This window comes from Micromesistius poutassou, assembly GCF_964030765.1.
Source record: "Micromesistius poutassou genome assembly, chromosome: 15".
Classification (NCBI taxonomy): Eukaryota; Metazoa; Chordata; class Actinopteri; order Gadiformes; family Gadidae; genus Micromesistius; species Micromesistius poutassou.
In genome coordinates, this window is record NC_140285.1 from 6,848,894 (window position 1) to 6,874,153 (window position 25,260).

Here is a 25,260-nt window from a genome sequence, read left to right on the forward strand (position 1 = left end):
TGAGGGGCACAATTTTTAGAAAGGTTAAATTCACATAGATTTTGAAAGCACAAACATAATCAATTGCCTAAATATATATATTTAGTCAACGCAAACATAAACAATCCATTTTTAAAATAATTTGACTTGGTTTACCCTTAAAAAAACATCACAACGCCTAAAGTAAAAATGTTCTAGTTTCTTTCACATGTTGCATATTGGCTGATTATGAATCAAATTGACCTCCCTTAACCACAAATTCACTAATGCATGCTTTGTTAACACGTTCACCTTCGCATTGCTCACAATATTATATATTGATTTTTTTAATTTATCAAAGCATAATAAGACTAATGGCTGTACAGTTCATTTCTCCTTTATTTTTTTTGATAAAATAAATAAACTGGCACAGTCATCTATATTATAAGACCAAAAGATAAGATTGTTATAAGTTTCAAATAATTATCGTTTCCTTTTAATAGCTTTTCGGTTCTGAGGGAAAATTAGTTAATAAAATGGTTAATAACTAAAGTTGCAGACAAAAATAAACTGCCACACATATATAACTTCCAAATTACAAAGTACCACTTAATCGAACTGCATATGCTGATGGCTTGTGTGATCTGTGATCATCTTAACAAATAATCTCTAGAGAAATAATACACGTGTCATATGCCTTCTTACATTAGCCAGCAAAATCTATGAGGTGGTCCCTGTGGTCTCCTCCCTCTAGTCTACCAGGAGCACATATTCCTTGATAGATTCTGGTAAAGGGAGTTCTTTGACTGCAGTGGGTAAAAACTGCACCCCAAGGCACTCCCGCACAGCACAGCGTGCGAGCGAGCTAAGTGTGGGTGCCTTGGCCGCCATGCCGGTCAGCCGGGCCAGCAGTTCGGGGTTCTTACTGAGCTCTTTGGGGAGGGTGCCGTCAGCCCGTCGGATCTCGAACCTCCCGGCCGCCTTGCACAGCAGCTCCAGGCACTCGTCCTCCTGCTCCGTGCCCAGCCCGCGAGCCAGCAGGGCCACAAGCCGAGAGATGGGGGTCTGGCCCTTAAGGTTGGTCACGTGCACCTGGGCCCCATACTCCAGCAGCACCTTAACGCTATCCAGGTTGCCCTTCATTGCCGCCCAGCTCAGAGGTGTGTCGCTGTTGTAGTCCAGATTGTTGGGACACGCGCCGCTCTCCAGCAGGGCCCGCACGCACTCAGGGTTGTCTTTAAAGGCGGCCCAGTGGAGCGGGGTGTCCTTGTTGCCGTCGAGGGCATTAGGCAGAGCCCCGTACTCCAACAGCAGCTCAACACAACCCTCATCCTTCTCTGCTGCATAATGCAATGCGGTGCGGTTATACCCATCCAGAGCGTTGACCTGAAATGAAAACAAACAAAGCAAAACAAGACTTTTAAACATGTATCCGATAAACACCCCCGGTACACCAGGATTGATCTCTAGCTGTACGCTAAAGGTTACCTCTGCCCCTTTCTCCAGCAGCAGCTCCACACAGTCTGCATCGGCTACCATACAGGCACAGTGCAGGGGTTTCAGGGTCCCATGCATCCGATTAACATCGGCTCCCTTGATGCCAAAGTAAATGTACACAGACTACATGAAATACCATATTAAAATATAATTCAGATCCATAACGATAGTTATCATCACCGTTTTTACCTTGCGAATCAGATCCTCCACATTGTCGTGTGGGAAAGAGCGGATGGCTGCGATGGTGCGGATGAGCCGCTCGGAGAGAGAGTATTTACTTTGAATGCTTTGCATGATGTACCACATAGTAGAGCTCATGTAGGGCAGGAGGACATGGCACCCGAAGTTGGGTGTCACCGCACGACAGCACACGGATCACACTGATTAATGGTACAATCTGAAAGACAAAAGTTTGTTAAATTATAACATGTTATCATTAATGATAACATGTTTTGTTTTTGAATGCATATTTGAAGCTGAAGAAGTGTCCAGGCAAAAAGAAAAGGTATCAAATGCGTATCACCTTCAGACACATCGTTTTCTGATCATTTCTGAGAACTGTACAACGAATTGTGGAAGATTACACAGGATAGCCTTTTAATTTATTGTGTCGTTTTGTTGATAACCTCTAGTTGCTTTGAGTGGCTGACTAAATAATTTCCCTGCTTGAATAGCCATGCCCCCAAAGAGTAGACGTAATAGAGTTAGCGTACATTTTGCAAGCGGTCAAATCATTTATATTGTTAAAACAACTAAAACACGAACTTTCACGTTAAATAGCCTCATTGCCAAACGATACCTTTTAAGGCTGCCAACAATGTGGCAACGCTAGCTGAGCGTGTGGAGGTGAGGAAATGACAGCTCAAGCTAACTTGTTAGCTAGAGACTAGAATCAAGCAAAAGTAACCATTTTACAACCAAACAATTTAATGTCACAGCTTTAAACATCTTTCGCTCGTATCTGTATCTTGGCTTTGAAATGATTACAGACGACGTGCCATATGACTTTGTATACATACCGTTTATTGTTCACGATTACTGAATCGGTAGAGCACCGTTTTTCTTGCTTGTTGGACGTAAACACGGTGACGTGCATGCCACGGCCACGCCCTCTATTTAAAGGCTGGCCTGCGCTCGTCCCTGCCGCAGATACATGTATGTATCGTACAGTGATCGGTTATATAATCGGTTTCCCGTTATCTTCTGACAGCGCCTGTTGGTTATTTACACTGCCTTGCCAAATATAGGTTCGCTCGTTCGATGGTCAAATGCTCTGAATACCATAGCCTCTTATAGACGGCACGTCCCTCACAGCAAATAGCTCCCTGTGGAGCAGGCAATTCGAGCCACTGTGGTGGTTAGAATGTCATGCTCATTTGGAGAAATGTTCGGCAGAATAAAAGGCGACCACAAGAGGCAGACAAAGTGAACACATTCAAATGCCAAATCAAAATAATTTATTTTTTTGTGACATTTCATACAGGCCTAGAATTGTGTCTCAAACACTTAAGTCGATCCATTACTATATTTCCTTTTGCCACCCAACCCAAATCAACAGAAAATAAACCAAACATGAATAATAAAAGAAAAATTCCTGCAGTTTCTTGCAAGTCTGTCAACATCAATATCATTACCATGTTTCTAAAATGATTTCACATTTCTTATGAGTAAGATTCTCCTTTAAAAACAAGTTAGTGCAATTATTTTTATTACACTAAATCACTAGCTGCTCCAACGCAATTAAAAAGTAATAACAGCCCCAGTGATCAATTTGTGATATTTACTGCATCACTAAACCCAAAGTGAACTCAGTTATTCGCAAACAATACCATATCTTGAGTGATTTTGTTTTGCGGGGAGGGGGAGGGGGGGGGGGTCAAACATTTTTTGTTTGCCAATGCGATTTCACACAACTTTGGGGAAACCAGCCTACCAAGATTGGGGGAAAAAGCGTTGCACTGCGGGATTAAATAAAACAAAACATACAGTGTGTCAAACTGTAAAATCTAAGTCAAACTGAAAACTCAACCTAAAAACCACAACACAATCTGGTGAAAAGCTTTCCTCTGCAAGCTCAGTTAGAATACATTCTCCCACACATCTCTATTGAAGGGTTATCACAATAAAGCATAGGCAGCTATACCTCTATTTTTTTTCCAAGGCTCTAGTTTAACTAGGCTCAATATAACTCCTGAAAGACTACCTTACTTTGCAGACTGTCAAAAATGTTAATGTTTTGTAGTTGAAAGAAACATAACCTTTATTTATCCACTATGATCATAGGCAGCTGGCACATAGCACATGGAAATGGTCAGATCTTCGTGTACCCTTGAAGTGGCGGCCACATGTTTGTCATTGTCCTTGGCAACAGAAGTCTACAGCCTACTTTTGACACTATAACCTTGTTAAGAACAAATACACAAATATCAACTTAACCTGGATAGCCGGGGTTTCATGTAGATAAGCCAAGTCTAGACCATACCATTGAGCGCATTACATTTATATCTGATCATTAGCATACTCCTTAGTTTCTTTAAAAAAAACAAAAGTTACCGTCCTATTATGTGGAGACACGTAAACAGAGCTTGACTGATACCATGTGTACGTTCCAAATCCATTAGTGGGAGTAGATTAAACTACCTTCGATTAATCTACCTATAACAATCAAATTCTGGACCCAACGAGTAGGCTTGCTGGGTTCACGTAGGATTTAGAGGCTTGTGGATTTAAGCTTCAAACTTAATCACCCTCCTGACAGCCACATGGGTAAGGGGTTTTCATTACCATTTCTCACAGGTGTGTTGATGCCCATCTTACCCTGGCTAAAAATTACCGCTTTAGCACACACTTCATTATTATCTATCGTACATCAGACAACCACACTGTCCAGTTTCAGGACAATGATTCAGCTTTGCGGCGGAAATTTAACAAATTTGAAGAAAAAAAAAACATTAAAATCAGCCATTTCATTATACTCAGTGCAACAGCAAAGTGTAGCACTCCAAACTGCTCGCTTAACAATCAATGCATACATCAACATCAGTAAACCCTTCTGGCAACCACAAGCACACAGGGAACAAAGAAAAAGAAAAACTGATGTCTCATTGCGCATTAGTGATATCTTTGTATATGTACATAACATTTATGCATCTCCTTTTCTTCTTAGTGCATATGGTTGTTGCAGACCAACAGCTATTCTTTCAAATCAAGCGGGTGGAGGGCCGTTACAGGGCCAGCTCCCCACCTCTCCCCAGCGGAGCTGAAGGGAAACCGCCCGCAGAGAAACCCAACCTCTTTTAGTTTTTTTTTACCTTTCCTTTTGGATTGACTCTCAAAAGTTCCCCCTTGCTTGCTCTTTAGTCCTGGATGTCCCCAGTCTTACTGTCATTTGAAAAGCTTTTCTTTGGACAAAGTTCCAGGGGCAGGGGGAGGTGGCTACCATAAGGTTGTTGCTTTTATAGGTTATTTTTTTAATATATATATTTTATATATATATATTTATATATATATATTCCAACATCTTTCATAATCAAGTTTGTTTTTGTTTTACTTTGGCGATACAGGCGGGATGTTCTGCTCTTTGCCAGTGTGTCTGTAGCCCCCCTGCGGGGAGCTTCGGCGGGCCGGTGGGGGGCGTCTCTGGTCTCGGAACTTGAGGCCCCCGGTTCCCCGGGGTCCGTTCCTGCGGTAGTGGCCCTGGCCGTCACGGTCCCGTGGCGGTCGGCTCTCCTTGCACTCCCAGCCACCCTCTCGGTCGTGGGCCCTCTCCTGCTTGTCCTCGGGGCCGCTGCTGGAGCCAGGCTCCTCCGCCTTGTTCACCCGCAGCTCGCGCAGTGGCTGACCGGGGGCCGTAGGGGAGGAGGCGGGGCCGGCCGAGGCGGGGGCTGGTGCCGTCGGAGGGGGGTCTTTAGGTGGTCGTTGGCACACCTCGGCATAGCTAAGCTTACGAGGCTCCTGGATCCAGGTAGAGAAACAAAAACGAGTGTCAAGTGGGTATATGTTCATTGAATGCATTGATCATCAGTTTGTCTTTCTCTTTTAAACCCTCAGATCTCATAATCTGAACGCTCATTGGGATTGCTTTGAAAGTTTCCAACTTTGGGGATAAAGGGGAGATGGAGAAAAGCAAGAGAGTTCAGAGAGGAGAGTAGAGAGCAGGGCTGAGTAAGAAGGAAACCCAAAGTCAGTCATCTCGCAGCCATTTTTCCCTCTATGCGCAAAAGTTTGTCTTCATCGGGTCAGAGTTGAGAATCATTCATAATTCATGTTCAAAGTACTCCTGAGTACCACGTATCTCCCAAGTAGCAGGCAAAGCCACACATGCAAATAGAATATTAGGAAACATTCTGACCTGTGCGGGCGGGGCGATGGTGACGGTAGCAGGGCTCGGAGTGCTGGGTTTAACCGGTGTGGGGGCAGCACTGGGCTGAGGCCGGGGGGCCACGACGGGCTGCACAGAGACTGGGCTAGTGGTCACGGCTGGAGGGGTCGGAACCACAACGGTTGCTTTCGGAATCGGAGGATCGGGCTTCTCGATTTTCTTCTCCGGGCGTTGGGCGCTGTTCAAAACAGGATATTTAATATGTGCAGGTTTACGTTCCAGGGCATACTGGATTTCTGAATATCCTGAATGCAACGTTGAAACCAATGAGGCTTCTTACCTCAGTACTGGGGGTCCAAGTGGCTGGGCAACAGGTTTGTTTGTGCTCTGGGAAACCGAGGGGACGTGGACTGCTTCCTCCACCACAGTGCTGTGTGCAGGGGCTGCCGTCACAACGGCTTCCTTACTGGGCTGCTCCGTCTACGGGAAACAGTAAGACATGGAAACAATCAGTTTCTTCCATTGAGATCAATAAAAATGAACCACAACGTTGTTAATTAGAACATGGGAAATGGCATTCTTCGTACCTTGTCCCTGTTTAAACCGCGTACAACGTCGGACATGCGGTTCTCAAGCACAGGCTCGCCCTGCGTGCTGACCACACAGCCAGGGAGCGGGGGGAAGTTGTTGGCCGCCAAGTCGAACTTCGGTGGGGACGGCTTGACCTCGATGGGCACCGCAGGCCTCTGAAAGTGAGTTTAACTGTCAACATCAAAAACGTTCACAGGTCCACAGTATGTCCTCCAGTAGGCTTCCATTTACTGAATACATTGGTTTTTCAAACCCTCAGATCTCATAATCTGAACGCTCATCGGGATTGCTGTGAAAGGTTCCAACTTTGGGGGCAAAGAGTAGATAAGAGGAAAGAGTACATAGAGTGGAGAGACAGCGAGAGAAAGAAGGAAACCCAAAGCCAGTTATTTCACAGCCACATTTTCCCTCTATGCGCAAAAGGATTTCTTCATCGGGTCGGCATTGTGAAAGACTCAAGAAAAGGTTCGAAACAGGCAACGTGTTGAGTCTAAAAGAGCATGTACCGTGATGCGGTCGTCCTCCCGCCGCCTGCGTGTTCCTCGGTAGGTAGTGCTCCTCCTGCAGATGAAAGACACACCAAGCACCAGCATTGGTAGTCAGTAACAAAGTCAGTGTTTTTCGTTTACATAATGCAAACTCATGCCATTTAAAAAAAAAAAAATTAAATCCATCACAAAAATCTTAAGACATCCCATTACATAAGAAAACTGACAGAAATCTGCAGGAACTTTACAACACAATATTTTTGTCAATATGAAGCATATTAAAATTCTGTAAATACTGCAAGACTACATTAAGATTTGTATACCATAACCGGTTTGGAATTTACTTGCCAAAAAAAAAAGATGCTCACCCATAATTAATACTATAGAAAAACTTTTTTTTTTGCGTTAACCTGAGGATACAAGTGGTGTGGAAGCAAATAATCCTAATATTTGCAAGACTCGCTATTCTCCTCCAACCCCAGAAAAACATTACCCACTACAGCCGTCGAGCCGAAAAGCTTACCGGCCACGCCCCGCCATGCTGCCGTCGTCGTTTAGGTCCAGAGGGGAAGTAGCAGCAGAGAGATGTGGGAAGGCAGAGGCCAGGTCAGTGGGTGTCTGGGCATGGTTGTTGCCGTGGTTGGTAGTGGTGGTGTTGTTGGAGACACAAGATAGGGGCTGGGGACTCCGCAGGCCGGTCAGACTCTCCAGAGGGACTGGTGTGACGGAGGCAGGGGCCACTTCGCCCGTCCTACCCTGGGGCTTCACGTGGTTCCTGTTCCCAGAGGGGAAAAGAGGGATGCAAGAAATCATTGTATGGTTAAAAATGGTACAATAATCCACTGAGACTTAACATTTGAAAAATAAATACAGCCTTTTGCAGGTAGGAGTAAGACAACATGCCATGTCAGAGGGGAAATGTGCAGGCATGCAAGATATTTTAAGTTGCCTTTGTACTTTATGTAATTCCCAAGCAATAAATGGAGCAACTTAAGCCACCTCAACATTGAACTGAGCTCAAGTTACTTCCCATTTAGGATACATAACAATTCACCATGTCTCCTCAAACCCTCAGATCTCATAATCTGAACGCTCATTGGGACAGGTGTGAAGGTTTGTGACTTTGTTGGGCAAAGAAAAGAGAGGGAAAAGAGGGTCTAGAGGGGGAGGAGAGGAAGTGAATAGAGACAAAGCCAGCCCCTCCACACCCTGTTTACCCTCTATGCGCATAATGATCTCATCATTGGGTTCGAGGTGAGAGATGCAACCTTTAACCTTGCGAGTTGGAAAAAGCAAACATGTACCAATAACCTCATTTTCAAGGTTGCAAGTTCTTTGCCTATAATCTAAAAATGCAGCTTTTAAATAATGAAAGCCAACAGCAAGGCCAATTTGGGGTCACTAACATTTACCATCAGAGACATTAACGGAGAGACATTAACCCCACAGAGACATTAACCCTTTGCAGAAATTCGTCTTGATGGTGTGAGAATGCATTACCATAGAGCCGGCACAACACAAAAACCAAATTGCCCAAGTGATAACAGAAGAAGGGTGTTACATGTTACACAGGAGATGAGAAGTTAAATTCCTTGGAGCCAAGGTGAAAACTGAATTAATTGGTCATAGCCAAACGGGCCATAGCAACCTTGGGCAGTACAAAGCTATTAAGATGATTGAAGATGCATGATGTTCACTACCTGGGAACAGCCAGTGAGAATGGTGAAATAAATGGTGATCAGTTCTACAATAGTTAAACTATCAGAAAAGAGGGCATTTGGCTGCAGTTACATGGTGGGATGATAGAATGGGGTGAAGCTTATTGTATCATAGTTTGTACCTGAAGGCATTTATTACATTCTTTCTTGAATAGAGGGGCACACTGTGGGCACAGTAAGAAGATAGGGAGCACAGAGATTTAGGTCACAGGCGGGGAGACATTTTGACATTGTATTGGTGATTGATGATCCTTTTGATGTGCAACACTGTAAAATGGCAGTGCATGTTGCAAGACATTCCCATTAGAAGGAGGTGAATGGACAGATTCTGTGTAAAGACCACAAGACCGGGATTCAAGCGCACCACAGCTAGCGGAGAAAGGACTGCTTACCGGTTTCTGTTGAAGGGCCGAGTCATATTCAGTGAGTTTGATCCAGTTTTGTAGTGTCCAGCAGAGCCAAAGCCATTCACAAAGCTATTGTTGGGAAAGGGGGCCTGCAAATTAAAACAAAATCAAATTATTAAAATTCTGGACATTCTGAGAAAAATGGCCACCAACTATCAGGAATTCCAACATCCCAATAAAAAAAGTTACTATTGTCAGTGTTACTAAAATAACAGAAGTATATAGAAACATACAATATTAACTGTTGGTTGTTTGCTCAACGATAGCTAACTTGACATCCCATCTGTTTCTCTCTCTTGTAACCCTCAGATCTCATAATCTGAACGCTCATTGGGATTGCTTTGAAAGTTTCCAACTTTGGGGGTAAAGGGTAGATGGAGAAAAGCAAGAGAGTTCAGAGAGGAGAGTAGAGTGCAGGGCTGAGTGAGAAGGAAACCCAAAGTCAGTCACCTCGCAGCCATTTTTCCCCTCAATGCGCAAAAGTTTGTCTTCATCGGGTCAGAGTTTAGAAACATTTGTAAATGTTCAAAGTAGTCCTTGTCAAAATAAGTACCACGTAAACTCCCAAGTAGCAGGGAGTTTGGTTGCTCATCGATAGCTAATTTGACATCCCCCTGAATGGTGTACTTTGTAACAGTTTTGTAACAGTAGAAACATAACATTGGATTAACTAAACACAATATGTTTTAACAAAAATTATAACGACTGAATCATACAGAAGGACAGGTTGCCTTATTGAGTGTTTGGTTGCTCTTCATCGCTAACATTACTGCGAGTCTTACCAGAGGGGTTTCAAAATACGGGGTGGGGGACTGCGTCCAGGTGGGGGGCACAATGCCGTAGACCGGGTACTGCTGCTGTGGGTAGATATGTTGCATGTAGAGAGGCGAGTTGAACTGGGACTGGGCCTGCGATGGCTGGGCGTACATGCTGTTGTCCATGCTCCGGTATCCATTCTTCGCAAAGAACGTGTTGATTGCCTTTATCCTTGCCTATTGGGCATCAAGGTTCATGAGGAAGAAATAAACAAGAGCAGTAGAAGTTTAGAAAAATAATAATAAGCAGCCAGTTGAGCCTTAGAGTACAATAAAGACCAATTTAATGTAGTCTACCAAGCCATATTTTATCTAAACATCTGAAGACGGCAGACTAGCTTAAATCTGAGTGAATGCTTTATTTCCTTTCACTTGAAATGTATTAGTAAGTCATGTTGCTTGAGGCGGGCTCTATAGACGCCCGTTACATAGATCGGGTCTTGACTGAATGCCACAGGACTGGTGAAACCACAACAAACATGATGTGGCCGTTAATCTTGGACGCAGCTGACTGATGTGTAATGTCTAAAGGTTACAAATCATACTCTTGTAGTAGACTGCCTTCTGAAGCCTTCTTTTTCACTGCACACAAATGTGATTATCCTCCCTAGACAAAATCTGTACACTTAGCCTTCGTCATAACGTGGTCATAACATGGCCCTTATTTCACATTTTTTGGCCAGAAAGTTAAAACTTTGTTTTAATTTAAGTGCACGAAGAAACAACATTCACACAGCTTAATGGTATTATAGGAAGTACGAAACAACTTGATGAAATAGGCGTGGACATAAAAGTTTCAAAAGGTACAACTGCTTTGTCCAGTGTCCTCATTTGGTTTTTTTAAACCGTTTTGTTTTGCCTACCTTTGCACTATTCCAGACTATTTCACTATTTAGAGTTTATTTATTGTAAAAATAACTTTTATTTCATTTTACCTAATTGTATCCTTTTATACTTAATGCACCGTGGGTCAGAGACAAACTCAATTTTGGTTCTTCTATTTGTCTTGTGCTGTCAATGCTTCAACGTTTCATACTGCTATTGCCTTTTGCAAAATCAAATAAATTGCGGAGAGAAACGTTGCAAGTTATATCATGCCTCTTAATTTGGGTCTAAGCCAGCACCACGTTAAATTGGAGAAGCATTATAGCAAAGGTAAAGTAACAAAACAGGAAACATTGCACAACTCCGCCCCTCCCACTTTCTGGTTTCCTGCCCAGGCACTGTGCAGTCCTCCCCAGAACTTTGGCCATTGCATTTCAAAACCTCTGGATCTGAAAATAATCTTAACATTACTCACCATGATTGGTTTTCCCTGAAATGTTTTGACTTCCTCCCTCAAGTATTTATGTCCCTAAAAGAGAAAATGTTGGATTGTCAGTCAACTCAGAATACCAAAAATTGAATGCAAAATTCCTTAAAAGAGTGAGAAAAAAAGAGCGAGACCGAGTTGCTTACCTGTTGAGCGTCCGTATCCGATTGGAATGTGATGTACCAGTTGTTGTTATGCGCAAACTCAACGCTGATCACCTTCGGACAGTTCTCATTTTTGAAGAGCGCTTCGACTTCCTGAAAAAAGGTAGGGGAAAGTCAAATGTTATGGGGCAATGACCTTGAGGGACAGACAAGCCAAAACGTTATTCACATATTTTACAGTGCCACAGCCCCCCCCCGTCCCAAATTACAAACATCAGTAGTGGGTCTCACCTCGACAGGAGTGGTTTCCGGCACCTCCCTCAGAATGATGATGCAGCGCTTGTGATTTGGACGCACTTTCTCTCCCTTCTCGTCCACTTGGACCATCGGAGAAGCTGGAAGTCAAGCGGTCAGACGTCAACATTTACAAGTCATGGACAGGCCAGGTGGAATACATTTCTGACTACCCCCACCCCAAAAGTGTGTAATATCGCTCATTGTCTCACATCTCAAGACGTCCAGGATTAGATCCATGTCCGTGGTGAGTGCCTTGATGCCCTCCATGCTCGCTATGGTCCAAATGGGAACAAACTGGTCACTGTCCATCTGGGACATCAGGTACAAGTCCTTCGAGAGGTTTTCTCTAAAGGACAAAGGAGCAATAAAATCATTGTAGGGAAAAGGCTCTGCATAACAGAAAACAAGCGTCATAAATCCTTCTTGAACTTACCGGGAGAAGTAAAACTCCAGCTCCTTCTTCAGAGACTCACGCAGGTTCTCAGAAGAGATTGGTGGCTCCTCTGCCTTGGGTTCCACTAAATAATTACATTAATAAACAACGTTAACGGTTTCGACTTGAACTTTAGCTACGATAATAAGCATTCATGAAGGTAGCATAGTTTTGATGCTCCACAGCTGTAGCCCAAAAGGGAAGGTCAGTGTATCCCATCTGTTTCTCTCTTGTAACCCTCAGATCTCATAATCTTAACGCTCATTGGGATTGCTTTGAAAGTTTCCAACTTTGGGGGTAAAGGGTAGATGGAGAAAAGCAAGAGTTCAGAGAGGAGAGTAGAGTGCAGGGCTGAGTGAGAAGGAAACCCAAAGTCAGTCATCTCGCAGCCATTTTTCCCTCTATGCGCAAAAGTTTGTCTTCATCGGGTCAGAGTTTAGAAACATTCGTAAATGTTCAAAGTAGTTCATGTCAAAATAAGTAACACTTAAACTCCCAAATAGCAGGGAGTTTGGTTGCTCATCGATAGCTTAATTGGCATCCCTCTGAATGGTGTACTTTGTAACAGTAGAAACATAACATTGGATTAGCTAAACACTAAATGTTGTAACAAAAATTTAAATAACAGTTCCAGATCGACTGAAATATACCGAAGGACAGGTTGCCTTTTCAGTGTGGTCAGTGTGTTGAAAAATTAGCGAGCAATATATAGACACGTCGAATGTCTCCACCAAGGAGAAAAAATAAGCAATAAATGTCTTATAGATGGGAACTGACCCGAGGTTCCGGTGATTGACTCGGCAGGGGAGAAGCCTAGCTCCGGTGGGTCCATTCCATTCACCGTAACCTCGGTGGCGTCAGTGGGCAGGCCATCGTCCAGAGCAGTGAATCCCACAGCGTAGGGCTTGCACCCACTAGACTCAGAATATGCTGTAACAAAGGGCAGACGGTTTGACAATGGTTAACCATTGATCTGAGTTGCTGATCATATATTGAGCCCAAAATGATAAACCCTTATTCGATTACAATGTCAAAAAGTTGCACACAATTAGAGTTCATGTTTCAGAAAATTGGGGTGTCTTGTTGCACGTCTCACCGTCATTGACATCTGAAGGTGACCAGGGGCTTGCATCAGCCGCCACCTCGCTGGAGACCACAGGGATCTCCTGCCACACCTTGGCGTTCGGGTTCAGACCGACTCCCTTGGAGGTGACCTTCAAAAGCACAAGAGAGAACACCAAACATGAAATGCATCCGTTTGTCCAGTAAAAAGAATACAACATTCAAATTGTGTTTGTAAATGTGTAAGCTAAGCTTAACAAACTGAATAAACTAAATAAACAGGGATTACAAATTTGCTAAATAGTCACATCATTATGTTGGCAAAGCAAACAGTTTTTAAATTTTAGTAATTCAGATGAACTGTATTCTAAAACATGGCCCTGAAAATTGTTACTAAACAATCCCACCATTTATTACCAGATAAGTGACATCAAATGGAAAATGTACTTTGTGCTCTCATTCATTAATGGGACTACAATTTAAAACGCTGCACATTCCCTTGAACTGTGAAAAATACACTGAAAACTTGCAGAATGAATATTCAATTGCTGCTATAATTTACAACTCCATTAAATATAAAATAAACAGTTCACTGTCGTCCCAAAATGTATATGCAATTTTGGCAAAGGTACATGGATGCAAACCACTGTGTGTGTGTGTGTGTGTGTGTGTGTGTGTGTGTGTGTGTGTGTGTGTGTGTGTGTGTGTGTGTGTGTGTGTGTGTGTGTGTTTCACTTTATTATATAAAGTAGAAATCGGTTTAAAAATGGATTAGGTGATTAACAGTATATCAGGTCAATTATAAACATTAACCACGCAGCACAAATAAGCAAGAGGTTGGATAAAAATTGACTTCTTACTTGTCTTTTGCTACCGAATAAAACAAAATCAAGGATTATTTTTGAATTAAATTTCTAGAGATATTAACTCAACTCAATGTTGTAGTATGCAAGAGTTTCCTTGACCAACCGACCCACCCTCTTTTTACAAAAGCCCTGGCCTGACAAGAACAGCTGCTAAGGCCAAGTCAATTCTAATTATTCTTACAAAGACACTACAAAATAGTAAGGCCCTGATGTTAAAGGTCGGAGTGTAGTCTAGGTCGAGTCAAAATGTATATAAAATCAATTTAAACCGTTAAAAAAAGCACAGGACTGACATTTATGTTCCAGGGACTAGGAAGCCCAGTGTAGTCAGCTGACTGCACTGCGTAGCATAGGCCAGACACTTGCAGCGCATGTTATGCAGCTAGCCGTCCCACTGCGCGCTAGCCGTAATGTCAGCCGAATGAATGGTCGTTTATCCTTTAGTTATCCCTCGTTCACGTCCCATCGACTATCAACAGCATTCTTAGCAACCCCGCACTGAACCTCGAGTAAAACATATGCTGCCGTGGTTACACACTAATTGCATAACTTCAACCACGCTAATGATTACTCAGCAAACTACTTAATGAGCTTGCTCGCTCCTGCAGGTAGCTAAGCTAACGTTAGCCATATGGGGACCTGTGGCTGGGACATAGCTAATAATATGGATCTGGCTCTGTGGTATAGTCAAACATACACGAATTCAACGTTTAGTTGTTTTGTGAACAATCAACCCCACTGAATTGAGTGCGACGCCAAAGCAACGATTGTGCGAATGAATAAATTACATGTGAATGAAATCGACGACACAGGGGGATGCAACTATATAACGTAATACACGATATACACCGTGTCAAAGTGAACGTTAACTTTAATATACACATTTATCTAATATCCTACGTTGTTGAAATATCGAGCAGTTCTACATGTGCAGTGTACTAAAACAATTATGAAGGTGGTTTCAGGCTCCGAGCAGTTGCTAGCATTGAAGGCCTCAACTCACCATGCCGCCTGACCCTTCCTCGGTCCCAAGTGGAGCCTCGTCCTTCCCACCGGTGGTCGGTCCCGGATCAGCCTCCTCCTGCAGCAGCGGCGGCTCTCCGCCCTGATCCGAACTCATCAGCCGCTCCTGACGCACGTCTACCCCGTCGCGTTCTCCCAACCCGGCTTGCCACCAACCCTTCTGGAAATATCGCCTGTGTGCAGCAATCGAGCCTGTTCCAACTGGCTCGACTGGGTAGTCCAGCAACACACGAAGACTAGCTCACTAGCTAGAGACTTGCCAGCGCTAGCAAGTATGCTACACACAGGTAGCTTAGCGTGCTATGTGTGATTCTGGGGAACTAGCTAACCCGAGCTAGCGGCTCAAATCAAACTTTGACGCAAGATATTAGTTGCATGAACAATACCCAAGCATGGTTTTTCGTAATTCGCCGCGTCGTACAACGTCTATTGAAACATATCACCGACAAACGAGTTCGTGAGGCGCATTCCTAACCGGGCGACCGAAGCGGACACTGGGGACACGCACCTTGCCTCAGCGCAGGCAGACAGTCCTCCAACGTCCCGACTGGCATTGCGACTTCTATGACCTTTACAATCAACGTTTCCTTTTCCTGTTCTCTGTGTAACTGTGCAGCACAAGTTGTATATTCAACCTACAAGTCTATGTGCTCAACCTAGTATGGACTTGTGCATACAAAACCAAAAATGTTAGCTATTTTATAGATTATTTTTTGTGAGAAATAATTCAAGGGTTTTAGTCTGCTTTGTTTTGGCAGAGCACATTGTAATTGTAAAGTGGATGATTGTTGACACTGCCCATTCTAGGAGATTAGGATGATGAGGGGGATGAGGGACTAAAATCCTATAGGTTTGTTGTAATGCTGCAATAAACAATACAAATTGTGTTTAAAAATCCTTAATTATATAAACAAATACAGACGAAACAGTCACTCTTTTTTTGTAATTACAAAAAACATTTAGCAATTCAAAATGTAAAAAAAAAGGCATAGTTCTACTGTCTATACTGTCTTTTTTGTATATTAATCTTTTCAAATGTAAGTTTTCGTAAAATGTAATGAATGCAATAAACTATGTTATTATTTAGGACTTGGTTAATTTAATTGGTATAGAAGTTCTAAAGACATTTAGAAAAACTTAAAAATAATTATGTTTTGCATTGCCCTAAAACAAGTGTGTAATGGTGATATTACTTGTATGCTGAGTTTAGATGCAAATGTTTAACATATTATTTATATCTAGACACCTTGAGATACTAAATGATTGAAGGTGAGTGAGTATTAGCCTAAAGTATTAAAAAGGGCCCTGATCGTTTGTGTGGTAATATTGGTAGTATTAGTAGTATAGGAGTATAATATAGGAGTATTCCCTGTTGTAGGTTTGTCCTGCTACATTTAACGTGTGATGTTCACAATATAGAAAAAGGAAGACAGCTTAACTGGGTGTCTTAGTAATAAATAAAAAAGTAATGTTGTAATTACTCCTAACAAAAAAAAGACACCTAGTCATAATTGTGATAGACATTTAATACGGTTCTGGAAGTGCACAAAAATAACCGTTAACAAAATGTGTTAATTGAACACAAAGTGTGAGCCATGAAAAGGGAAACCAATGTAGACAGAAGGTCTCGTCATTAAAGTCGCAATGAATAGGATTTAGGCCCTCCAAGTTAGTAGGCGGCGCAACTGAGTGACCTGAACTAGTGTAGCTTGGCTGGCTGGGTGGCGTGAGTAGGAGGGGTTTCAGAAGTGTAGTTATTGCAATTCTTATAAACAAAGAGCGGTACGGACTGGACAGGATTATTTATTTGAAGAATATATCTGTTATAGGATGTGATTTCATTGATAACATTATTAAAATCCCTAACGATTACCATTGACATTGATATGATATTGATATGATATTTCCAGATTATTTAAAGATAGGAGCTAGTTGAAATGTTACACATTGCGACTTTAAGGCTAACGGGAAGCCAAATAGAGATCACGAGGATCCTCAGTAGGATTCTCTTGTAAGTGCTACTTTTCTGCAGACTACTACAGGTGACCCGTCTTCTTGATCACGTGCTCCATGTCGGCATGCTCAGATGTGTCCAGTTCAATGTTGTATTTGGCCAGGATCTTCATGATGGGCCTGATCTTCAGCCACCACTGAGTTTTGGGGATGCGGTGCCTGGAACACACACACACACACACACACACACACACACACACACACACACACACACACACACACACACACACACACACACACACACACACAATGTTATGTTATGTTATAAGCTATGACCTAGAGTAGTACCCTGGACGAACTACAAGAATCAAAGTAAATCACTTTGTTTATGTTAATGTTGAAATGGGTCTTACTCAAAATCGGTCTCCTGTTTCAGCTCGGCAAGGGGCTGGAAGAAGAGTGCTCTTTTCTTCATGCCCAGCAAACAGGCAGAGTCTGGTGTGTTCGCATAGATGCGCCCTGAAGAAGGATTCAAATGGATCCATTAACACTAGATTGAATCGCTGAAGCAACACAACATTATCACGATCCCTTTGTGTGGAAGGATCCCGATCTGTGAAGTTCACATGATCTCACTGAAACTCACCGTGTCTAGAGCAGGTCTTCAGTTTCTCAGTCAGCCATAGGACAGACTTGGCACCCATTTTTGTGCCAAAGTTTCTATCAAAAGGTGTTGGGGTTCCGCCCTAGGCAAAGATGTTCATAATTCAGAAGCTATGAGCAAAGTATTGGTATTATTATTAATAATACAAGTGCTATAGTTCAAGTGTGCAAAATTAAACTCTAGCCCTGCTAACAGACCTGCTGCATATGTCCCAAGACATTCTTGCGGCAATCGAAGACCCCCTTGCCTTCCTCTGAATACAGGTTAAAGATGAAGTCTGTGGTGTAGTGAGCATTGGAGTGCTCATTCCTATGATGAAAACAGAGATTGGTCATAAATCATACAGGAGTTTAAACAGTGTTGGATTTTATCCAAGTTTGGACCATGATCACAGCATGTATATGTGTATAAGCACATACCTTGATCAAGACCAAAAACATCAAACATACCTGAGAATCAGCCCTCTCTTCACTGTTGTCTTCATCTTTTGCACAAGATGCTCCACGTTCAGCTGTAAAGAAAATTGAAATTAAATTTCAAGTTTAAACCCTAAACAGACATGTCTGTCTATTAAATAATGCCGTGGTGTGCGTGTACTGCTGCGATCCCACCTCCAGGTCCTTAATGTTGAATTTCTCTTCATAGATATAGGCCGCGTCTGCTCCGGAAGCCATGCCGGCCATGGTGGCCAGGTAGCCACAGTAGCCGCCCATGGTTTCTATGATGAACACGCGACGCTTGGTGCCAGCAGCGGACTGCTTGATCCTGTCACAGGTCTGAGGGTAAAACAAAGACAGCCTTAACTGGTGTAATGTGCGGTGAGATAAGTTTTGAAAAGTAATGTTTCAGTGTGCTGTTTGGATTACAAGGCACACATGAGTTACACATGAGGTATTGTTATGTTGATTGTGTGCTGTGATAGGTTTTCATGTATTGTTGTTACCATATTTCAGAATTAAATGTCTGATGTTGGATAGTTGTAGTTATGAACCTTGAATCATTTGTAAATTAAATAAAACATAACTATTAAATGGTTATTTCATTACATATTTATATTCTGGAAGTGATTCAAAGTCTTGTGTGTGTTTGTGTGTGTGTGTGTGTGTGTGTGAGTGTGTGTGTGTGTGTGTGTGTGTGTGTCTGTGTGTGTGTGTGTGTGTGTGTGTGTGTGTGTGTGTGTGTGTGTGTGTGTGTGTGTGTGTGTGTGTGTGTGAATGTGCCGTGGGGACAGTACTGACAGCGGTGATGGTGTTGAGAGCAGTGTCAGCGCCGATGCTGAAGTCAGAGCCGGGGACATTGTTTGAGACTGTGGCAGGAATGACCACCATTGGAATGCACAGCTCCTCGTACTTCTCCCTGGCCTGGACCAGCTCCAGGCCGCCCACAAAGGCCTGCAGGTGGGGAGGCAGTGGCCGCAAGTCAGTTTCGGTGGGAATACTTAGATAAGATGCTGAAAAAAAAATATCAAGACCTCTCCAAGGACCGGTTTAAAGGTCCCATGACATGCCACCAGGTGTGACCTTTAAAGGTGACATATTATACCACCAGGTGTGAGTGTGATTAGCCATTACAAGCCGTTTAGAAAATCTACCTCTTCTGACATCACAAGTGTGCGTGTCCACCTAGTTGTATGACGGATATCTATCCAGCACACATCTAGGTGGACATGCCCACTTGTGATATCAGAAGAGGCAGCTCTTCAAACGGCTTGTAACGGCTAATCACACTCACACCTGGTGGTATAATATGTCACCTTTAAAGTGTAAAGGGCATGGCAGTGACAGGTTAACTGGGAGATTAGACGAGGTGGACCAGGATTCCATACCTCAAAGCCACCGATGATCACCATTGCATGAATATTGAACTTGGTGATATTCAAGCTGATCTCCTCCATCATCTTTCCTGGCAAGGTTCTAAGGATTGAAACAAGGAGGAAAACAGAACGATAAACTTGGTGAACGGTAAGATGTGTCTCGTAATACCATCCATCATATATTTGAAGTATGATAAACAATTTTGTACCTCTTAGTACCCAACATCGACCCTCCCTTGCCGGTCCAGCCACTCACATTAGTCCATGAAAGTGGCTCAATCTGGGACCAGAGATAAGTGTTATGAAATGTATTATGATAAGGCTAATACCTAACCAGTAAGTTAGTTGGACGCAATCTACTCAAAAACACAAAGTATTGCTGACAATGACTATTTGCATAACAAACAAGATGTATATGGCCTTTGGTGAATACTCATTTGAGACCAAATGAGGTCCTCCTTACTCCTTTCCAAACTTTGACGTGTGTCGTTTGAGCAACAGTTCACTATTTCGGACCAGACAATTATAGACGTATGTACGTACGTTTCCGTGCGCGAGTCCGTCGAAGCCGTCGTGCACTGCCAGCATGGTGTGTCCCTGAATCATGCCGATCCTGACGGCTGCGCGCACCGCAGAGTTCATACCGGCGCATGGCGCGCCGATGTTCATGACGGCCACGTTGATGTTGCTCTGGGAAACAGAGAGACAAGGAAAGGGTTTAATTAAGCTGGATGGAGGAGGAGAAAGCGGGGTGGAGGGGGTTCAATTAGACTTTGACGTTTCATTCACCTTTACGTCCGGCGGGTTGATATGGGCAAGAAGCTTGTATGTGTTCCAGTTGTTCTCAAAGCTCCTGTGCAATGCAAACCAAACAAATTACTCGAGTACTGTATTTACGCAATGCAATCAACAGCAGATCTAAATATGAGCTCTTCTAGATATCAGTCAAAAGCCCACTTTCATACTTTCCACGCAGCTTGATCGCGTCCTCAAATCTGCCCTCTGCCATAGCTGCTGTGACATCCTTGGTCTGTGGAGGAGACAGAGTGTTATGTCACACCTGGCAGAGGAGGAAGTACAAGATATTGAAGGGATGTTTAGATGGCTGAAGGCCGGGCGGGGGGGACCGGGGGGAGACGGGACGACGACGACGACGACGACATACCACTTGTACACACTCCATGAGGGGCAGTCTGACGGCCTGGTTCCCTGAGAGACTGACCACGCAGGCCGGGGTCTCTGGAGTGGCCTCCAGGAGAGCCATCACAGCCTCCACTCCCATCCTGCTGCCCTGGAGACGAGGTGAAGGAAGGACATTAATACTTTAGAGTATTGTCTCATGCCTAGTTAAAGTAATAAATTGTAGTTGGTAGTCCAAAGTAAAATGTACAATGCACAAAGAGGTATTACAGTAAATCTTTGAAGATATCACTGTATGATCAGCCTATCAGGACTGCAGTAATGTATATGAGTATGTATTGTATTATGGGTATGTACAGGTAGAATCAATACAGAGGTCTAACAGTGGAATGTGCAGTTTATAAACAAACGATGCAAATGGGAAGTCACAGGAGAAGAACGTTTTTTGTTATTTTATCTGGATGCCTACCAGGATTCTGTCAAAGGCAGAAGGCGTTCCACCTCTCTGTACATGTCCCAGGACGGTGGCGCGCGTGTCAAAGCCCAGCCTGTCAGTCACAAGCTACAACACACCACCTGTATTATTGCAGAGCATGTATACAACATATACAAACGCCATGTTTTGCCTGTGTGTGTGTGTGTGTGTGTGGGGGGGGGGGGGGGTGGGCTACCTGCTTGAGCTGTTCAGAAGTGATGGGTTGTCCAGCTCTTGTCATGGCACCCTCAGCCACAATGATCACGTTCAGCCGACAGCCTCTTCCCCTTTGCTACAACGTCAGACCAAAACAATCAAATGAAGAGGGCCACATACACACATGTGTATGGATATGAAACAAATGTGCTGAAGACGTACGTCTGCCAGCCTCCTGCAGAGATGCTCCTCCCAGCCCAGTTCTGGGGGCATCTCAGGGATGAACACCCAGTCGGCACCGCAGGATAGGGCAGTGACCAGGGCCAGGTAGCTGTGCAAACACACATTAGGGCAAGGTATTCGCAACATTAGGTAAATATGATACCAGCCCAGAGGCATGTTTACACATTTCTGTTACATGTCATACAGTTCTGACAGTGGTTCACTCCTGCAGACAGGCATAACTCTGCATACACATACAGTACACACACTCACACGCAAAATCACGCACATACACATCTATACACACACACACACACACACACACACACACACACACAAAAGCATGCACATACATATCTATACACACACACACACACACACACACACACACGTAGTACGAGTTCAAGGTCAATATTAGGGCAAGGTATTCGCAACATTAGGTAAATATGATACCAGCCCAGAGGCATGTTTACACATTTCTGTTACACTGACGATGTCATACAGTTCTGACAGTGGTTCACTCCTGCAGACAGGCATAACTCTGCATACACATACAGTACACACACTCACACACAGAATCACGCACGTACACATCTATACACACACACACACACACACACACACACACACACACACACACACACACACACACACACACACACACACACACACACACAAAAGCACGCACATACATATCTATACACACTCACACACACACACACACACACACACACACTGTGTACAGAGAAAAGTACTCACCCACAGTGTCTGCCCATCACTTCCAGAATAAAAGTCCTCTGGTGGCTGTAAAAAATAGAATGAATATTCTAAAGTTAGACACATGGTCCATGCAATGTCAACTACATTTTTAAATAGTAGTTAAAAGGGTAGTATAGGTGAAGGAGCAAGAACAGTGATTTTATGATGAATTAAAGGTGCAGTGTGTAGGATTTAGAGGCATCTAGTGGTGAGGTTGCAGAGTGCAACAGATAGAATAACCATCAGCCCTCCCTTTCCAACAACGTAGGCGAAGCTGCGTCGAAGCTTTTCCACAATACACTAAATAAAACATACTTGTTCTGTTCCGGTAGATGCCTCCAAATTCTACGGACCGCACTTTTAAACGGTCAACTTTGTAGTCAGTTAGTAAATCATATCGAATAACTAGCTACATCTCATCCTAAACCACATCCTTCAGTGGTGTGTGCATGATATTATGAGGGGCTGAGGGACCAGTGTCTCTGACCTCTGTGCTGTGGTGGTGATGGCATCCACCACCTCGATGATGCGGTGCAGGGCCGAGTCTGTACCGATGGTCATGTCAGTTCCGCAGAAGTCATTGTCAATGGAGCCCACCATGCCGACGATGTTGAGGTGGGAGGACTTGCTCGCCTCGTCCTTGGTGATTTTACCTGTAGTCACCAATTCAATCACGGGTTACTGTACACACAAATGAATCGACAACATGAACCAATGCATGGGTCAGAGTAACTTTGAGATTTCAGGCTATGACCCGTATTTCCCTCGATTCCCGCCCCGGTCTTGTCGCTCACCAGCCTTTACCAAGTCCACCAGCAGTTCGCTCCAGTCCGTCCTGAACTGGTTGGCGCCGGTGAGGCTGCCGTCACCACCGATCACACACAGGTTGGTGATGCCAAGTTTCACCAGGTTGCCAGCGGCCTTCATGCGGCCCTCCCTGGTTTGGAAGTCCTTGCAGCGGGCGCTGCCGATCACGGTGCCACCCTGGCATTGGAAGATGGATGGGGTTAATGAAGTTGTCTTGTGTAGCCATGATTGATCAATGAAGCTCCTCGTATGACTCTCTCACTCTGCTAACCTTTTTTGTTAATGATAACAAGTTGGACGCCATTAAAGGCTGATGACTATGTCGAAAGATGGCTTCTGTTACCAAGGTAAACTGGTTGAATATAGACCTTGACTTAAGGTATTGGTGCTGACATTGGTTGGAAGATCTTCCTCCCCTAAATGGAGCCCCAAATATCGCAATCTTGAAATGTCTACTGCATTAAACCAATACATAAAACCTGAATGTAAATGTTGTTGTGTTGTTGCCAGAGCTTGAGTTTTCGACCTCTGAATGCCTTTTCACAACCTGACACCTTTAAGTGGGATGCTTATGATATGTGCTCTGTTTTTTGCTCGGCTAAATACACACCAGCTGCAGCATCATGGACACACTCTCCCAAGTGGCCAGCTTGATGTTATCTCCTCCATCCACCAGTCCTTGGTAGCCCTGGTGCACACAACAACATGGTACTTCATGGTATTATCCAACAACTATTGTCTATTTTAAAAGCAACAGCAATACTCTGTGTTGCTTTTCAATCTGAAAATCTGAGAAAAAAAAAAATAATACTTTCGGTGTAGTGAAATAGTTTGCAATGTTTAATATCAGATAATATGATATACCTCATGGACAAAATAGACGCTTGCTCCAGTGTAAAGGCCAACTCTGACGGTCGCCCTCACAGCTGCATTCATACCTGTTACACACAAGTCATGGTGCAGGTTCATTATGTTGGACATTTTGGGGTTTAAAAGAAACAAACAAGCAGTCAAACAAGGAAAATCACAGGTTTAGAATAAAGGTAAATAAAGGTACATGGTGATTGTCTGCTGAATATAACAAACATTCAGACCCAAACTATTGGCTCAACATATCAGGATGGACTTTTTACATTGTGGTCCTCGAATCTCCACTTCCGTAACCAACATTTCAAAATGAAAGCAAGTTCCATCATATAATGTACACTGAAGCCACGGCTAAGGCAACAACATCACGTATCAGTTCATCTATGACCTTTTGAAATGAAAAGGTCCCTCAATCCCAATGATATGTAACTTGAGAGGACATTAGGCACCTAAAGGGATACTTGGTTATTATAACATGGTTATTGAAGTCAGGTTGGACAGAAATAGTTTAAACCAAGTCCAGGAAAATACAAATGTCAAAGTGCGGCTATGTAAACCTAAAGGCCATAGTGTGAGTCTTCTGTAATTGCAGTTTGCCGTACAGGCTCTGATTTCAGCACATGGCAGCTGTGGACCCGTCCATTCCGGAAAAAGGTCACAGTCACTAAAATTAGGCCTGTAACTTTGACAGAGGGACGAGCCAATGGACAAGGGCTCACTGAAGATCGAATGCAAAAGGTTAGAGGGCAACGCCAAGCTCCGTAACTATGGTAACTATGGTCTAGCTATGCACAAGGCAACTATACTAGAGATAGAAAGAAGAGAACACCAAATCATATAACCATCAAAAGGTTAGATGATTAATTACTTAAGTTTAAGGTACAGGTTTAAAAGTTGATTTGTGGTTGTTGCTTGCAGACACATTAAAGGTTATCAAGGTGTAGACCTTAGATTGAATGAACTGTGATGGTTTGCAAATTGTTGCTGTTTACAATGTTTGTTTAATTCATTAACCAGATAAAGCCATTCACATTCAAATTCAGTTTGTCTGGAGCTTGTATTGGGATGCATTTGTTAAAACATTCCCCTACAATAGAGTATAATGTTTAACAACTCTTGAAATCTGCTCTTTAACCTCAGTAACCATTGTCAGCTCCACAGCAACTGCTTCACTGACATCTTTTCTTAGCCATCATCTATTAAAAGGTGAACTTCTGTGGCAAAGCCACAACAACAACACTGCTTCCTCCCTCCTCTTCATTGTGGTACAACCCGCCTCTTACCTTGGGCATCGCCTCCCGAGGTCAACACAGCAATGGAGCGACCCACGCCCATTTTGGTGGGGTCCATGGTGCTTGACTGTAAAGTCTTAACCAAACAGAGCTTGGTTGAGAGAAAGGAGCAGAAATCGAGTGCTACTGCTTCTCTACACACTCTTTGCCTCTCAGCGCAGGGAGGGGTGAGGGACCGGGCTTTATAGGCATCTCTTCCCAAACCCTGGCCCCGTGACTA

General features: G+C 43.5%; 3 protein-coding genes across 3 annotated transcripts; all 3 read right to left on the reverse strand.

The window, feature by feature from the left end:
• Window positions 1–292: 292 nt before the first annotated feature.
• Window positions 293–2,747, reverse strand: asb8 (ankyrin repeat and SOCS box containing 8). Its single transcript, XM_084480227.1, has 4 exons — window positions 2,475–2,747; window positions 1,645–1,852; window positions 1,447–1,551; window positions 293–1,344 (listed from the first exon to the last, which is right to left on the reverse strand). The coding sequence occupies exons 2-4, from the start codon at window positions 1,771–1,773 to the stop codon at window positions 709–711; spliced, it is 870 nt and encodes a 289-aa protein (XP_084336353.1). The 5' UTR covers window positions 1,774–1,852; window positions 2,475–2,747; the 3' UTR covers window positions 293–708.
• Window positions 2,748–2,895: 148 nt separating this feature from the next.
• On the reverse strand, window positions 2,896–15,423 carry larp4aa (La ribonucleoprotein 4Aa). Its single transcript, XM_084479674.1, has 16 exons — window positions 14,873–15,423; window positions 13,038–13,155; window positions 12,719–12,871; window positions 11,942–12,026; window positions 11,718–11,854; window positions 11,503–11,606; window positions 11,254–11,364; window positions 11,096–11,149; window positions 9,763–9,972; window positions 8,966–9,069; window positions 7,379–7,630; window positions 6,874–6,928; window positions 6,364–6,522; window positions 6,117–6,256; window positions 5,807–6,014; window positions 2,896–5,409 (listed from the first exon to the last, which is right to left on the reverse strand). Exons 1-16 carry the CDS (start codon window positions 14,987–14,989, stop codon window positions 5,002–5,004), a joined length of 2,415 nt encoding a protein of 804 aa, XP_084335800.1. The 5' UTR covers window positions 14,990–15,423; the 3' UTR covers window positions 2,896–5,001.
• A 980-nt stretch (window positions 15,424–16,403) lies between these two features.
• On the reverse strand, window positions 16,404–25,211 carry pfkma (phosphofructokinase, muscle a). Its single transcript, XM_084479938.1, has 22 exons — window positions 25,032–25,211; window positions 23,746–23,819; window positions 23,492–23,569; window positions 22,869–23,058; window positions 22,562–22,727; window positions 22,075–22,119; window positions 21,316–21,424; window positions 21,134–21,229; window positions 20,932–21,024; window positions 20,488–20,613; window positions 20,288–20,352; window positions 20,112–20,175; window positions 19,866–20,012; window positions 19,532–19,602; window positions 19,335–19,422; window positions 18,748–18,900; window positions 18,121–18,285; window positions 17,959–18,020; window positions 17,707–17,818; window positions 17,492–17,591; window positions 17,259–17,364; window positions 16,404–17,064 (listed from the first exon to the last, which is right to left on the reverse strand). Exons 1-22 carry the CDS (start codon window positions 25,096–25,098, stop codon window positions 16,929–16,931), a joined length of 2,313 nt encoding a protein of 770 aa, XP_084336064.1. The 5' UTR covers window positions 25,099–25,211; the 3' UTR covers window positions 16,404–16,928.
• Window positions 25,212–25,260: the final 49 nt, after the last annotated feature.